Source organism: Pygocentrus nattereri, chromosome 4 (genome assembly GCF_015220715.1).
Source record: "Pygocentrus nattereri isolate fPygNat1 chromosome 4, fPygNat1.pri, whole genome shotgun sequence".
NCBI classification, from domain to species: Eukaryota; Metazoa; Chordata; class Actinopteri; order Characiformes; family Serrasalmidae; genus Pygocentrus; species Pygocentrus nattereri.
The window spans coordinates 4,725,052-4,742,551 of record NC_051214.1 but is presented as its reverse complement, the minus strand read 5'-3'; the positions used below and the strand labels follow the sequence as shown (position 1 = coordinate 4,742,551).

At 42.8% G+C, this 17,500-nt stretch overlaps 2 protein-coding genes across 3 annotated transcripts in view; both read right to left on the bottom strand.

Moving 5' to 3' along the window:
* The window catches only part of xkr5a (XK related 5a), a 21,325-nt gene extending 14,782 nt beyond the window's left edge, over positions 1-6,543 (bottom strand). The window contains exons 1-2 of one of the 2 annotated variants that reach the window (XM_017714712.2): positions 6,344-6,543; positions 1,500-1,683 (exon numbers count right to left, since the gene is read on the bottom strand). In XM_017714712.2, the coding sequence (XP_017570201.1) occupies positions 1,500-1,683; positions 6,344-6,425 (266 nt within the window). In that variant the 5' untranslated portion in view covers positions 6,426-6,543. The remainder of the gene's footprint in view (positions 1-1,499; positions 1,684-6,343) is intronic. The other variant, XM_017714714.2, reaches the window with a different exon arrangement.
* A 2,535-nt stretch (positions 6,544-9,078) lies between these two features.
* The window catches only part of prdm1c (PR domain containing 1c, with ZNF domain), an 11,441-nt gene continuing 3,019 nt past the window's right edge, over positions 9,079-17,500 (bottom strand). Inside the window, exons 2-4 of the mRNA XM_017714715.2 lie at positions 13,306-13,993; positions 12,093-12,221; positions 9,079-10,806 (exon numbers count right to left, since the gene is read on the bottom strand). Of these exons, the coding sequence (XP_017570204.1) occupies positions 10,705-10,806; positions 12,093-12,221; positions 13,306-13,977 (903 nt within the window). The 5' untranslated portion in view covers positions 13,978-13,993 and the 3' untranslated portion in view covers positions 9,079-10,704. The remainder of the gene's footprint in view (positions 10,807-12,092; positions 12,222-13,305; positions 13,994-17,500) is intronic.

The following is a 17,500-nucleotide window of genomic DNA, read 5'->3' as shown; positions in this document are numbered from 1 at the left end:
ACGTTAAAAAGTCACACGAGTGCTTTACTAGGAAATAGTGAGCGCTAAAGAAATTTACAGTTCTCAGCTGTCGTTACAGACCAGATATCAGTTTGTAATGCCTTTGAAAGCTACATCACAGGAACATCTTTACACAAATTGCCTACAAATGCATTACCTGATGTCTAAAACAGGGATGTAGCAATAGGCCGGCCTGGGGAGGCCTAGGTCTACCCAACAAAAAGGGGAAATAAAAAATAATCCAAATTTTTAAAAAGATATTGCAATTTTATTTGATTTGAAGTGCTGTGACTGTATTATGGCCAATCATATCATTATGCTCTCTACCATGCTGTGCCTTATTTTCGTAAGCCGCTGATCAATTGTTGCCATCCACCATTGCCTCAAGCCTTCGGTTCGCTATAGGTGCATATGTTGCTTTCTAGCCACCAAAGCTAAAACCCATCATTGGCACCAGTTTTAAGCTGAAACAGGCTTTATGAAAATGCCAAAACAAACATCTAATGTTTCATCAATGTATCAAAGGGAAGACACAAATGGAACATCTCAGTTGTTTGAGTTTGACGTATTATTAAATTATTTTGTCATCTTCTCTAGGCAAACGGGCCATGTGCTTTAAAGTAAAGGGTGCTGCAGTGTTTGTTGTGTTTATGTGAGTCTAGTATTGTGGTTGATTGATAGAGTATGATGAAATTACCACAGGGGGTGGACGTGTTGGAATATGGAGGGTGATGACTGCATGGCTATCCGGAACAAGTTATAGCTTGATATAACGATATCGCAGAACATTAGTGCATTTAAACATTAGTCCTTTTTCACTGGCCTACCTAAAATATATTCCTGCCTATATCACTGGCTTATAATGTATAAAGTCCATTCCTGGCAGAGAGCTACATGCCGGGCGTTGTGAGGTAAAATTGTCTCCAAAGCAAACTTATTTTTTCAGATTTATCACTATTTTACCATCATTTACATTACGCGTATAAAGGCAGAAGACGCGTGTAGGTTCTCTGGTGGTTCTGGATGGTAAATAAAATGTCTATATCTTTGTTGTAGTCATGGCGACCCCTGGTTCCCATCACCGCCACTGTAAAGACAACTGAACCATTTCACACAAAACCCCTTTGAACGACTCTGTTTTTATCTCAATGACTGTATGATGCAGAAATGTTAAAAATTAGTGAAATGTATTAATTTACTATCCAAAATCACCCGAACCTACATGTGGATCATAAAATGTGTTTTAGGCTAAAATCCAAAACTCTTGAAAAACAATGTCTGAGACATTAGACAGCATATTTATAACTATTTCCTAATAACTTTCCATTAGGGAGCTTTTGGAGGCAGACGTCTGGTTCCTATCACCACCACTGTGAACTCTAGAAGGGGGAATTTCATACCAAACCACTCTGAATGACTTTGCTTACGTCTCAAATACTAACTGTTTCAGAAAATTGGACAAATCAGTGGAATTCCCCTTTAACACCACTCATACCCACCTTTTGAAGATGCCCAGGTGGAGTGTGTGCAGGGTGATCATGCGACATGTCTGCTGTTCTCCGTCCGCCCTGTACCACAGGAAGCTCAGCGCCTGCACTATTGACCCAGGCAACAAAAAGGCAAAGGTCAGCCCCGCCCACAGCACTTGCGCCTGCCACAGGTAGAGCCCAATGCAGAAGAACACTGGAAAACAGAGAGAGGGAGAAATACCGTTCAATCCATTGTATTTAAACACGCTGCTGGAAATCAGTAGCGGGTGGTATAGTCAAAAATTTTAAATGGTAAAATTTCAGTCGGAAAAGGGTGGAATGCTCTGTCCAGGTCGGGAGTGTATCCTTGCTCCAGGTGGAGGAGTTTAAATATCTTGGGATTTTGTTCACGAGTGAAGGAAGGATGGAGCGAGAGGTTGACAGGCGGATTGGTGCGGCGTCTGCAGTGATGCGGACCCTGATACCGGTCCATCATGGTGAAGAGAGAGCTGAGCCAGACGGCGAAGCTGTCAATTTACCGGTCAGTCTACGTTCCGACTCTCACCTATGGTCACGAGCTTTGGGTAGTGACCGAAAGAACAAGATCACGGATAGAAGCGGCCAAAATGAGCTTTCTCGGCAGGGTCGCCGGGCTCTCCCTCAGAGATAGGGTGAGCAGCTCGGCGATTCAGGAGAGGCTCGGAGTAGAGCCGCTGCTCCTCCACGTTGAGAGAAGCCAGTTGAGGTGGTTCAGGCATCTGGCAAGGATGGCCTCTGGACGCCTCCCTAGGGAGGTGTTCCAGACATGTCTGACGGGGAGGAGACCCCAGGGAAGAACCAGGACACGTTGGAGGGATTATATCTCTCGACTGTCTTGGGAACGCCTAGGTATCCCTCCGGAACAGCTGGAGGAGGAGGCGGGGGAGAAGGAGGCCTGGGTATATGTACTGTGCAAAAACCTCAGTACATTGTTTAAATTTATCTTGGCAATGAGTGTTTTTGTTTGTAAGAGCATCATATACCATTACAATTAACAACTACTTAGATATCTGGACTACTACTAATATCACTTGTATTTATTGTATTATAAGTGTATAACACAATAAGTGTTGTTGTATTATTTTTGAAGTAAATGGACCAAAGGAGGAGACGAATAAGATGAGGAAACCACGGCGAAAACGAACTAAAGACTAGAGCAGAACAGAATGATCTGAATGGTAAGATGAAACCAAGAGAACAGAACCACGCAGCACTTACAGAGCCAAGCAAACAGATGAGGACATGGGGTAAATATAGAAGACAAGACAAACAAGAAACATGTGAGAACAAGACAAGACACAGGACCAGGACATCAGACATGGCAGAGCCACGACCCAAAACAAAAAACAGCACCTGGCCAGAGACGAGAACTAGGCAGGGCCTTCTGTATGCAGTAACATTGACATGGTGGTGTTGTGCTGGTCTGAGTGGATCAGACAAAGCAGTACTGCTGGAGTTTTTAAACACCTCAGTGTCGCTGCTGGACTGAGAACAGTCCACCAACCAAAAATATCCAGCCAACAGCGTCCTGTGACCACTGATGAAGGACTAGAGGATGACCAGCACAAACTGTGCAGCAGCAGATGAGCTGTCGTCTCTGACTTTACATCTACAAGGTGGACCGACAAGGTAGGGGGTCTAATAGAGTGGACAGTGAGTGGACACAGTGTTTAAAAACTCCAGCAGCACTGCTGTCTGATCCACTCAGACCGACGCAACACACACTAACACACCACCACCACGTCAGTGTCCCTGCAGTGCTGAGAATGATCCACCACCCAAATAGTACCTGCTCTGTGAGGGTCCATGGGGGTCCTGACCTCTGAAGAACAGGGTAACAGAGTATCAGAGAAACAGATGGACTACAGTCTGTAACTGTAGAACTACAGAGTGCAGCTATACAGTAAGTGGAGCTGATAAGATGGACAATGAGTGTAGAAACAAGGAGGAGATCATGATGTTATGCCTGACCGGTGTGTGTGTGTACACACACATATATAGGATGCAGTGTCTACTCTGAGCCCGGCACAAAAACAGCACTTTCTTCTCAAGTCATTTGTCTCGTACATGCATCCCATCCACTCTCTTACATCTACAGGCCTCAGACTCTGCTGGAATAGTTATTACACACTGTCTATTTGCACTAGCTGAGATCGTGGCATTGCCTGATGCAGCCGGCTGAAGGAAAGTGGTGCGAGAGGAAACAGAAGCACAGCAAGTGGGCTGGTGGCCATGCAAGGCTAAAGGCTAACCACTACAGACAGATAACCCTTTATTAGTCCCACAGCGGGATAATTCACATTATATCCACTACTTTGACTTCAGATTGCTGCGTTTTCATTCTGTCTCAGCCATTCAGCTAAATGGGTTAACTTTGGGGGGCAGTCGTGTGCTGGAGGTCAGGGAACCAGCCCTGTGACCGGAAGGTTGCTGGTTCGATCCTCTCAGCTGACAGTCCATGACTGAAGTGCCCTTGAGCAAGACACCTAACCCCCTATTTCTCCCTGGGCGCTGTGGATAAGGCTGCCCACCGCTCTGGGCAAGTGTGCTCACTGCCCCCTAGTGTGTGTGTAGACTAGTGTGCATGTATATGGGTAATTTCACAATGTACACAGCACAGTGACAAATGGTTGTAAATTCATTTCATTTGTTGTGTTCCTCACTCTGTGTGTGTGTGTGTTGTGTTATCTGTGATTATTATTATTATTATTATTACAAGAATAACAGCCTATAAATATGAATAGCAATAATACAAACAAATAACAGTAATGATACACGTACTTATATAACAATATAGTAATAACGTTTTTAAAACGTTTTAATTGTTGTAAATAAATCAAATGAATAAATAGATCATATTCATATACACATTGAAAAATAAAAGTTTTAACCACTATAAATGTTTACAATTTTTTTATTAATGTCAACAACAACAACAATAATGCTTTACAACTTTATAATACTATATGGGGCAGTCGTGGACTGGTTAGGTAACCGTCCCTGTGACCAAAAGGTCGCTGGTTCGATCCCCTGAGCTGACAGTACGTGACTGAGGCGTCCTTGAGCAAGACGCCTAACTCTCAACTGCGCCGCGGATAGGGCTGCCCACCGCTCCGGGCAAGTGTGCTCACTGCCCCCTTGTGTGTATGTGGTGTTTCACTGCACGGATGGGTTAAATGCGGAGGTGAAATTTCCCCGCTGTAGGACTAATTAGGGTCACTTAATTTCATTTTATTTAAGTAACAACAAAAACAATAAGTTTAAGAAGTATTATTATTGCTGTTATTGATACTAATATAATAATGATAATAATAATAATAATGTTGTTGTTATGAATAATATTATGTAGTTAAACAGCTCATCACAACTCATGTCTAATCACATTTGATTCTTCTTCTTCTTATCTTTATTTATGCATTATTTCAAGGATTTCAGATGTAAAAAGCCTCCATAGTAAAACCACTACCTCTGTAAGCTCACAGTGTATAAAGCCCTGCTGTAATGAATACAGTGAGGACCAGCAGCTGCAGTAAGCAGCAGTAAACTGCACAGTTCATTCACTCTCTAAAGCCAATAGCCATCAATTGTACTGTACTGTGCTGACTGTAGGCCAAAGCCGTGCGCGCACACACGCGCACACACACACACACACACACACACACACAAAGCAGAGCATGTGCACACACACCTAATGCACCAACAATCAAACATGCACACACACACACACACACACACACAGCATCAACCTGACACCTGTCTTCCACCTGATCTCGGCCCAGTGCCAAGTGTGAGACTGATCTACCTGCACAGGTGAGCGGGTTATCGCTCCAGGATGTGTGCGGCCGATCAACTGTGTCAACACATATTCTCAACTCCAACTCTCTTTAGCCAATTTAAGCAACATCTAACTAATACAGGCTCACTAAGCAAGGTTCTGCGTCTTTATGTAGGGGGTCAGGGTTAGGGGAATTCCACTGGATTTTCAAAACTTCTGTATGATGAAATTGATGTAAACAAGCGGTTTGGTGTGAAGCGCTCCCTTCTAATGAACTGCTCACAGTGGTGATGATAGGAACCAGGTGTCGCGATGTTTACAAGAAAAATATAGTCGTTTTATTTATTATCAAAGCCTCCCAGGGGAAACTTCTGAGTTTTATACGGAATGCCTTTGGGGGGGTAGGGAATGGGGGGGGGGGGGGGGGGGGGGGGGGGGGGGATGTACCACTTTTTTTTTTTTTTTTGTAAATGCTTTTTAGACCGAATGGTCTCAAATTGACTGTAAAACAATCTGTCTGCTTCATCTATTATTTCGATAAGGCATGCATCAAACTGTTGAGACGCCTGGTTCCTATCACCACCACTGTAAAGAAAAACGGCGAGTTTCTCTACAATGAATGTTTCACATGAAACCACTTTGGCTGACTTTGTTTACACCTCATCCACCTTGACTTTACTGCTTCTACTGCAACATCAGCCTGTCCTCAATTCACTGTTTGTCAAGACAGATTTGGCCAGTTGACATAGCGCTCCCAAAACAAAGCAACAGAGAGACTACCACACACACCGTCTGCAGTGTCCTACGTGCTTGAGCACGAGGACCCCCCCTACACACACACACACACACACACCTAGCACGCGGGAAAGGTGATGCCTTTGCAATGTCTGCCATGTCAACATGCAATTATACCAAGGTATTTAACAGGAATATGCACACGTTTTGGCCCCGACGGCCTCGCACAGCTCCGTGCTCCATGCATGCCTTTACCTAACAACGCCGTGTTTGTGCGCACGGCGGTGCAGGTGCGCCCGTGCATGTCTTGTGTGAAATCACTCACGCGCGGCTCGCTCGGCTACGAGCACGAGCGCCGAGGCGCCGAACAGCAGCACCTGCCAGCACGCGCTCCAGCGGCCCGACATGTTCTGGGTCACCGGCGCGCGGGGGCGCGAGGGCCGCGGACTCCGTCTGCCGCCCCGGCTCGTGCGTCCTCGTCCATCGCGTGCGCCGTCACTCCCGTCCTCCTCCCGAGCTCCACAATATCTGACGTCATGGGCTCGCGATTTAAAGAGACAGGGAGCGTGGGAACGCGGACGCAGCGTCACGCGCCGAGGCCCTAGAGGGCGCGAGCTTACAACACGCATATCCGGAAAGAAAAAGTGCTGATTGCGGATTTTATTTTTATTTTTGTTTTATTTATTGTTATATATTATATGTTCATGCTGGTCTAAGCTGGTGTGTACTGGGTCATGCTGGTCTAAGCTGGTGTGTACTGGGTCATGCTGGTCTAAGCTGGTGTGTACTGGTTCATGCTGGTCTAAGCTGGTGTGTACTGGGTCATGCTGGTCTAAGCTGGTGTGTACTGGGTCATGCTGGTCTAAGCTGGTGTGTACTGGGTCATGCTGGTCTACTGGGTCATGCTGGTCTAAGCTGTTGTATACTGGGTCATGCTGGTCTAAGCTGTTGTATACTGGGTCATGCTGGTCTAAGCTGGTGTGTACTGGGTCATGCTGGTCTAAGCTGGTGTATACTGGTTCATGCTGGTCTAAGCTGGTGTATACTGGGTCATGCTGGTCTAAGCTGGTGTGTACTGGGTCATGCTGGTCTAAGCTGGTGTATACTGGGTCATGCTGGTCTAAGCTGGTGTGTACTGGGTCATGCTGGTCTAAGCTGGTGTATACTGGTTCATGCTGGTCTAAGCTGCTGTATACTGGAATAAAATGAGCTGTTTTGTCTTTTTTGGGGGGGTTCATTAATAATTTGATCTCATTGGCTGGTTTACAGCGACGATGGCTCACACAGAAGCAATGGCTCAAAGTAAACAAGCAGACTATTTAGTTCACTATGCTAACTACTTGGAACTTCTTAGCTAACATTACCTATACTAGTTACTTGCTCCCGACAACAACACAAAGTAAATTGAAGTTGTTATCTCACTATGAAGCTTTACATTTTAGATGATATGGCTTCAATTGTCAAAAGTGGAAAAAATCACACAGCATGGACGCTTACAGGCTTGAGTTGTGAGGCTGGAGTTGTGATGCTAATAACAGTAGAAATGTCTCCTCTCTTTAGTCTCTTTAGGTTAAAGCTGCTCAAAATCGGAACGAAATGCGCAGACAAACTAATGACTTTGGATTAAAGCTGTCTAGGATCTGTTTTAAGATGTGGGAGCTGGAGTTGTCGTCCTATGCACCAGTTTACCTCTGAAGTTCTCATTTCACCTTAAAATGGTGCTGCGGTTACATTTTGGTGCCTGTCCGAGCTTTGGCTATGTTGGGAGCAGCTGCGTCCAAGGAAGAAATAGAGAGTAAGGTTATTTAACCTTAACCAGAACATAAGTGAACACAATTTTCAACTCATAAGTATTGAATGAGTGAACAATGAAAGTTTCAATCTGCAGTAACAGTTGTTAAAGGTGAAACATTATCTAGGACAGTAGAATGATGCTGGTTGTATAGTGTAGTGGATAACACCACTGACCTGTATGTTTAAGACTAGGGTTTGATAAACTCACAGAAGAAGACGTGACGTAAACGTAACATCAAACTGAAACTTCATGCATTGGCTTTTTAACTTTTTTTGGGGGGGGAATTGCACCATTTTACCTGAAAATAAGAACATACGTCATCTAGAAGATGAAGAATATTTATATCCTTCATTTCGTCAGGCATGTTGATGCTTTCAGAGTCACTCCAAAAGTGTTTTGTTGCATCTCACGGTGAACTGAGAAATTTGATTACTGAGCTAAAATCCAGCTCTCGTTATCAGACTTTTTAAAATTGGATTTCTAGACCATCAAAGAAATCGGAGTGTGCTGTTTACATGACCACTTGAATGATATAATATCTGCAGAAATCCAAATATAATTATATTATTGCGTGCATGTAAACACACTCTTTTTTGCAATCAAAATAAACGTGTATTATAATAGTCATAAGGACTTGGTAATATGATGTTTATCAAAATACACATATAGACATAAGCAAATTAAGATGTAAGCAATAGCTGTAACAGATTAAACAGGGACAATAACCCTGAGAGAGAGAGAGAGAGAGAGAGAGAGAGAGAGAGAGAGAGAGAGTAGCAAGAATGACCTCAAGTACAGCTTGGAAGAAAAGCAGCATACATTTATTGCTGAATCAGGCTGATAGTGATGAATCCATATCAAGAAGCATAATTATTTAAGTGTAAATAGCATGACGTTACTTTGAACATCAAGTGTCAATAGTGAAGTCATGCTATTTACACTAAGTGTCATTCTGTTTGCACTTAGTGTAAATAGCATCTGCCAAATAAATAATAAAACGCTAACTTTTATACAGATTGAATACAACCTGCAAATTTATATTACATTATATTAATATACAAATATACACGATTCATAAGTTTGTCCGTTACCATGATAAATCGAGGAAGACACAATTATAAAAAGCTAAATAAAACAAAATGATGCAAATTTTATACAAAGTGAATACAATGTGCAAATATATATATATATATATATAAATATATTAATATAGTAATATATATTTTGGAAGATACAATTGAAAAAATATCATTTTTGCAGTCAGTGTCTCGACACAGATTAGCAATTTTGAACTCTTTTCAGCTCCAGTTATAGGATTTTCGAATGGTGCCTTATACATGACATAATTATTAATTTTCTGGAATAAAATTTCATTCAATTAACATACAGTTACGTTAATGCACACTTTTCCCTTCTCCTGTAGACATACTATTTAAGACAGTGAGAATAAGCTCCAGGTGTTCTGTAGTTCTGCTCCAGTTTACAGAGGTAGCTAAGTAAGGACGCTGGCCGGTGGGCAGGGGCCAGTGATAGTTTGGGACAAAAAATCAAATTTACACATTTAGCCAATCAGACAAGACATTTTTCGCGTCTGAAATTTGCTGCTTTAGTTTGCACAGATTCTGGCGTTCCTACTAGTATCCTAGTGTTGGATGATGTTAGGAATGTGGGCCAGATGCTGCACAGCTTCGTATGGCTTTGCCTCGTGTTTATCTTCAGTTAGCAAATTTTGTCTGGCCCACTTGTGGGCTACATCCTTGATTTGTTCTGGCCCAGCATACTGCTGGGTCCTCAGCCCTAATCTGGCCCACACACTGTAAAGTGAGTAGAACTAAAGGATGGCTCAAATCTGGCCGAACTACATTGTTGATCCGCAACATTCACGCCAGAATTGTCCCACAAAATCGGCCCAAAACTGTCTGCTATCTGGGTATCTGTGGGTCAGTTCTTGTGGTAGTCAACCAACACTCATGCAGGAAAGCCAGAATCGGCCCAAAACTCTTTGCTATCTAGGTATCTGTGGGCTAGTTTCTGTGGTAGTCAACCAACACTCATGTAGGAATGCCAGAAAAGGCCCAAAACTGTCTGCTATCTGGGTATCTGTGGGTCAGTTCTCGTGGTAGTCAACCAACACTCATGCAGGAAAGCCAGAATCGGCCCAAAACTCTTTGCTATCTAGGTATCTGTGGGCTAGTTTCTGTGGTAGTCAACCAACACTCATGTAGGAATGCCAGAAAAGGCCCAAAACTGTCTGCTATCTGGGTATCTGTGGGTCCGTTCCTGTGGTAATTAACCTACACTCACATAGGAAAGCCAGAATCGGCCCAAAACTATCTGCTATCTAGCTATCTGTGGGCTAGTTCCTGTGGATCAACAATGTAGTTGGGTCAGATTTGTTAGTTGTGCTTGTTGTACAGTGTGTGGGCCAAATCTGGGCCAAGGACGCAGCAAGGATGTGGTCCACAAGTGGGCCAGAAAAACTTTGCTGACTTGGAAGGTGCATGCTCAAATCATCACACACTTGCCTTAAACCGTGTGGAGATGTTAAGTAAACCTCTATGGACAATAGTATAGGCCTCCTGCTCATGTTTTAGCTATCCTAGCATAGTTTTGGATAACAGTGGGTAAAACAGTGTCAGAAACCACATAATCAGGCCTTTTGGAAATTTCTTGACAACCCCATTCAGTTCAGGCAAGTGTGTGATGATATAAGCAGTTTGCACACTGCTCATTATTGGGCTGTAAGCGCCGAGTACTTATTAGCTACATTAGCCTCAGAGCTCCAGTGTAAAGCTAAAGGAGCAAACATCAGACGCCAAACATGTCTCGGCTGGCCATTTGTAGTAAGGGAGGAAATTGTATGCATCTGATTTTTCACCAAACTGTTCCTCTCAGGTGAATGTGCTCGGTGCTTGGTGTTTAGGATGGAAACATATGTGGCGCCTCAGGTGAGTCTTCAGATTACTGCTGCTGCTGAAACGTCGAGAACAGCTCTGATCGAGAGAGACAGAGAGGTTAGCATGTGTCTATGCAGAATATAATGGTACAATAGAATAAAATACAATATTTGTTTCAATGGAAGAAGCAGATTACAATACGTTTTCACTTTAGGCCGGATAAGATTAGAAATTTCTACTTCATTAAAAAAAAAAAAAAAGATTTTTCTTCTTCTTTTTTGATATAATTGCATTCATTTAACTTTCTCATTTAAAGCATAATGTTTCATCTTCCAGTGTTTTGCTTGTCTTCACATGTAAAGCACTTCCAATTTAAAATGAATCACTTAAAATAAAAGTACTTAACTTTCGCTTTCAGTTAAAATTCTCTCTCTATGAGTTTGAGTCATGACTGTTATACTGGTACACCAAACTAAGTAATAAAACGACATACAAGCAGGGCAAACCACACTAGTGTTAACCCCTTTAGCTGAATGTCTGGGTCTTGGGTGACTCAGTCGCATTTCAAATGAAAATATAACCAGAGCAGACCCTCGGTCACCTCTAGTCCTGTCTAGTCCATTGCATTCAAAGTAGGCTGCTTTGTTTCTCGAGATAGTGAACATAAAGGAACAGGCAGATGTTTGGGGTTAGCCTTGGACACCAGAGTGATGAGGCCTGGCCGGAGATCCTCCTGACTTGGTCAATGTCACGGTCTCCTGGCCTTGTGGACCAGCTAGTACTGATCGTGTGAATGACTGTAACATTTTCCAAATTCCAGCATGTCTAACGGTCATAGGAGCGAGTACAAAGGAGCCGTGTGACAATGTGGGTGAGAACATTCGAACGAAAAGCTGCCGAATAAGAGGCCAATTTCAGCCGTGAAGAAACTGAGACATGAAACAACATTCAGCACTTGCAGTGTTAGAAAGAAATATCTGTATATTGCTCACTTTTGTTGCACAATAACAATATTTCAGATTTACCTTGCTTGTTAAAAATGGTTCTTGATAAAAAAAGAAATGGATATCCCAGAATAATAAGCCACTGTTAAGTCATTTAAAAAGCATCTAAAATGGATTTATTTAACCTCTGAAAAACCCCAGACTTATTACATACTATGGCTTATTATTCAGGAACTACAAAGACTTCAGTGCAAACTGGCTGAGCTATTCTTAGGTTGTAAATGTGTGTAATTAAACTTTGGGCCCACTGGCAGCCCTGGCCATGTAAAGGGGCTCAAAAACGTTATAGTATAAGATATACCAAAAATGTCAGAATATGTAATCATACAGTGAAATACATTTTTGAAAATGTTTGGCCTAAATAACTCCTGGGCTCACCGGACACTTGTATGGTTTCTCCCCAGTGTGCACCAGCCTGTGCTTCTGCAGGTGAGCCAGCTGAGTGAAGTCTTTCCTGCAGGTCAAGCATTTATATGGCCTCTCTCCACTGTGGACCCTCAGGTGGACCTGAGATGCAGAGAGAGAGAGAGTGATTGAAGAGAAGGCCCATAAATTGAGTGAAGGAGCCAGCCAGACGAATGAAATGCATCCATGATACCAATGATGTGCAGTTATTCTCAGCATCACCATAATTGGCACAGAGGCCGGTGTCTAAATTTGAATCACTTTGACAAATAAAAGCAAGTTTATATGAAGAGAATAGCAAAAGTATTACCAGAAACTGCATGTGAACTTACTAAACATTCTATCGGCATGCAAAATCTGAGGTTTAATGGTGCTTCTGTGGATACTTAAGCAATAGAGCACAAGACGGAGTGTGTCATTGCCAATATCAACACAGCTGATAACACACAACCTCAAGTGCTCCATTACCTTTATACAATAGTTCTTCAAAATGAAGAAAAGTAAAGCAAATGTATCAAATGTGCTTTAGTATCAGCAAATCCTTCCGCAAAAAAAAAAGAACCTTTTCGATTTACAGATAGAGCCGTAAAACTGTGACAATATCAGGTTCAGCTCAGTTTGTAAAAGATTTCGTGTCCCGTTTTGTTTCTTTAATTTCTGGCTAATTCAAGTATGTTTAGTTGTTCTGCTGTTACAGTCGCTGAATGAAAAGCTGGCTTAACCTGCACTATATTCTCTAAAAGTATCCAGATGCAAGTTCTAATGAATGAATTCAGATACTTTCAGGTGCACCCATTGCAACCATCAACACAAGTATCCAGTAGCAAACTTACAGCTTGTACAATCTCCATATGAAAGCATTGCCAACAGATTGGGACTGTCTGGAGCAGCTGCACATGAGCCTAAGGTCAATGCCCAAAATTAAGTATTGGCTAGAGTGGCATTGGTCTATAGCGTAGTGGAACTGTGTTCTCTGGAGTGATTGGACTCTCGTGGCTGAATGCAATCAAATCCTCACAGCAATGTTCCAACATCTAGTGTAAACACTTCCCAGAAGAGTAGCAGCTGTTTCTGCCAAAATCTTCCTATTAATACCCTTGATTTCAGAAGAAACGGATAAGCAAGTGTCTACAAACTTTTGGACAGATAGTTAATCTGCTACCGATCCCTGAGCTGACTCACTAACCTTTAGGTTGGACAGTTGACTGAAGTTCTTCCCGCAAACGTTACAGTCATACCGGAGCTTCCCGTTCTGCCTCTGTAATGGGTAGGGCTGTTTCCTGACCCCTTCCACCTCACTGCCTCTATTAGTGCTCAGATCTAAGGCCCCTTCAGCCTGGGTTCCTTGGGGAACTGTGCTGGAGTTGAGAAGTTCAGGGATGAGGGATGTGTCCACGTCAAAAGTGGGCTGACTGGTCGCATTAGTAATGACCTTTTGGACCTGATTATGTGGCATTGAGGGGAAATCTAGCATTTTTAATTCTACTGAAGTAGAAACTCTGGTGTCTTTGATCTTATTAGTTAGAATTACGCAAGTTTGTGGGAGTGTCCTTTGATGTAGCATCCAGTCAAGTCCCATTGGCTGCTGGCACAGTCGGAGGTGAGGAATGAATGAAAAATGCCCATAGCTGGGTGGTTGTGCATAGTAAGGCCACGGCTGTCCAGCAGCATATGGTGCTATTTTAATGAGCGAAGAAGGTGCCGAGCCACTTATAGAGGTCAGTGGTATTGCCCTGTATTGGTGTGGGGGGTAATTCTCTCTCAGATAATAGGCTGACTGACGGCTTGGTGGACAGAAGTCCCTTGCCAATATCTCTGACACTGTGTGACCTCTCTTCTTCATCGTCGTCGTCGTCATCACTGGACTCTTCAATCTGCAATGAGAAACATTAGAGAGGACATTAAAGAGATACCATTCTTTCTGTAATAGCCACCATAGACACCCTTATTCTATTGCTATCCTCCTCAGTCTAGGGACATATATATATATATATATGTGTGTGTGTACTTTTTTTAAAACTGGGATTTAGTGTCCAGTGTCCATTTGGACTTTGGCTGGTCTTCCCATGCGGCCATCAAGCCTCTGCAATTCATCCAGAATGCAGCAGCACGGCTCGTCTTCAATCTGCCCAAGTTCAGCCACGTCACCCCACTGCTGCGCTCCCTTCACTGGCTCCCTGTAGCTGCACGCATCAGATTTAAACCCTAATGCTGGCCTACAAAGCCAAAAATGGACCAGCCCCTACCGACTTGATGGCAATGGTGAAATCTCGAACTGGACCACGAGCCCTTTGAGCTTCGAGTACCAGCTCGGCTTGACCCGCCATCATTCAAGGCGCGTGGAAGACAAGCGTCGAGAATGTTCTCTGTACTGGAGGCCAGGTGGTGGAATGAACTCCCCCTGGCTGTCCGAACAGCAGAGACTCTCACTGTCTTCAAACTTAGACTGAAGACTCATCTCTTCACACATCACTTAAATGAGCACTGAATTATAAGCTGCACTTATATATATATTACTGTATTGCGCTGTGTATTGTAGTTTACTGTATTGTATCTTATTGTAATTGTATTGCATTGAATGGCACAGAGTTCTGTGTTCAGCTCTGTTCCTCTTTTCTGGGTATCTACAGTGACTTCTGTTCCTAGCAGTATCTGAGCTCAGGACCGTCTTATTCTCTAAGCTATTGGTAACTAGCAAAGATACTTTCTCTAGACAGACAAAGCACTTCTTGCAAGTCGCTCTGGATAAGAGCGTCTGCTAAATGCTGTAAATGTAAAATGTAAATGGTGCTTGAAATGTGAACAAGCACAAGTACATTTCTTAAAACAAGCATAATTATATGCCAGTTTAGTGAGATAATTTACTTGGTAAAATTACTTAAAATAAGTGAATAAAGTATCTAGAAATAAGTTAAATAATCTTAAATTAAGCTTACAACAATCAACACAGCAGTGCTGCTGGAGTTTTTAAACACCTCAATCTCCCTGCTGGACTGAGAATAGTCCCCCCAAAAAAATATCCAGCCAACAGCGTCCTGTGGGCAGCGTCCTGTGACCACTGATGAAGGACTAGAGGATGACCAACACAAACTGTGCAGCAGCAGATGAGCTGTCGTCTCTGACTTTGCATCTACAAGGTGGACTGACAAGGTAGGAGTGTCTAATAGAGTGGACAGTGAGTGGACTCAGTGTTTAAATACTGCAGCAACACTGCTGTCTGATCCACTCGTACCAGCACAACACACACTAACACACCACCACCACGTCAGTGTTACTGACGAATGATCCACCACCCAAATAGTACCTGCTCTGTGAGGGTCCATGGGGGTCCTGACCACTGAAGAACAGGGTAACAGAGTATCAGAGAAACAGATGGACTACAGTCTGTAACTGTAGAACTACAGAGTGCAGCTATACAGTAAGTGGAGCTGATAAGATGGACAATGAGCGTAGAAACAAGGAATGTTATGCCTGATCAGTGTATATATGCTCTAATATATAATATATGCATTATATATTATTTAATATAATAACAATTTTGACAATTGTCATTTTCAAATCGTGTGGAAAAATGATAAATGCAAGGTTCTGTTCCGACAAGCACAATATATTATTTACTATGATAATATCACTATAATTCTGTTCGCGAGGAAATGTGTTATACACTGTTGATTAGCCACAGTTTGCTTCGTTTACCTTGATTTTCTTTTGTCTTTAATTATCGTATTCATCTTATTCACTGCCCAATAACAGTTGGAGGCCCTGGCCACTAGGGGGCTCTGATCCAGTGTGCAGTTGTACTACGTCCCTTGCTATGAAAACAAGTTAACACCACCTCTGCAGAGGTTGGCTTCCCAGCTTATATCAATCAATCACACCAGCAGCATTTTGTCCATCAAATTCCATGCGATGGGCTCTTTCACGTCTAAAAACAAACACCCGACATACGATATAGCGCAAGGATTTACATTATGAATGTACAGACTGAGAACTGAAACTGGATTTGGCTCTTTGCGCCCTCACTGTGAGTGAGATCAGTGATGCAAAGTGTAACGATGAATGTGTTCTGTGGAAATGAAAGCGTGTGGATGCCAAAGATTAGAGAGCACATCGGTTTTACTGCATGCGTATGTGAGCGTACAGATGGATATTGTGGTTTGTGTGCTGACTCATTATTAGGGCTGGTGGGTAAACGGTTCGGAAGAAATTATGATGACGTCTGTGTCTCTCTGCTGTGACTATACCAGGCTTTATTTCTTTAATCTGTTTCTTTCCCTCTCGTTCTCTTTGTTGTATGCAGTTTTGCGGGTTAGATCCCGTAACGGGACCATCTGGGGACAACCATGAGAGATTCTGAGCTAAATGTGGGCGGAAGATGTAGATTTCGACTGCATAAAGCAGTAGTGGGAAATCCCGGTCCTGGAGGCCCCGATTCCTGCACGGTTTGGTGATTTTCCTGCTCAGACACACCTGATTCGGCTGAGCAGTTAAGGTTAGTAAAGTGTCAGCGCTGAGAAAACTGAAAGCTGTGCTGGACTGTGGGCCTCAGTTTCCCACCTGCGGTGCAAATTTGACCTGAAAGTCAAATTTAACCTCTTAACTTTCTCCCCGTTTTTGCCTGAAATGGCAAAGTCAAAGTAAAAGCGCTGCTGTTCCCACACACTTTGGCTTGCAGTCATGATCTTGATCTCTCTTGAAAGACACTGTGAAGTTTTTTTTCCCCCCAACCGTCTGAATTATTGTGTGAATTACTGACAGACACAGGGTGACAGAGGCTAGAATGGAGGAGAGTTTATTTCCTCCTGACTCATCTCACAATCGAGATGATTGTTACTGCTGCGAATAATGGATCATACTTTGATTGTAGGAGTCAAATCCTGAGATTACAAGATTTCTAGGTATATTTTTTGCATGCATGAAATCCTGTAGCTACTGAACAAAACACCTCCACATTTAATAAGCCTGCAATTTAAAGGGGTGAAAAACCAGAAGTGAACACTTTAACAGAAGTCTGCTGGCACCGATACAGTGATCTAGATATGATTAAACCATAAGTGGGTCATATGTTTCTTGTTACGGTAGTGAGACTGAGTAAACTAACCCTAAAACTAAAAAAAAGAAGATTTATATTAAACCCTTAACATTTCAGGCTTATTACATGCTAAGATTTATTATTAAGTGTTATTCAATGCAAACGAATAGAGCTATTCTTAGGCTATAGAAGTGTGTAGTTGCACAATCCGGTGAAATGCATCAAGAAAAAGAGCAAGGATGTGTACTGTCATGAACGGTCCCCAGACTGTTGTTTTCGTTACCAGATCAGTTTTGGTTTTAAGGCTAAAGTCTAGTCAGTGGCACCAAACAGCATCTGCTAGACATCG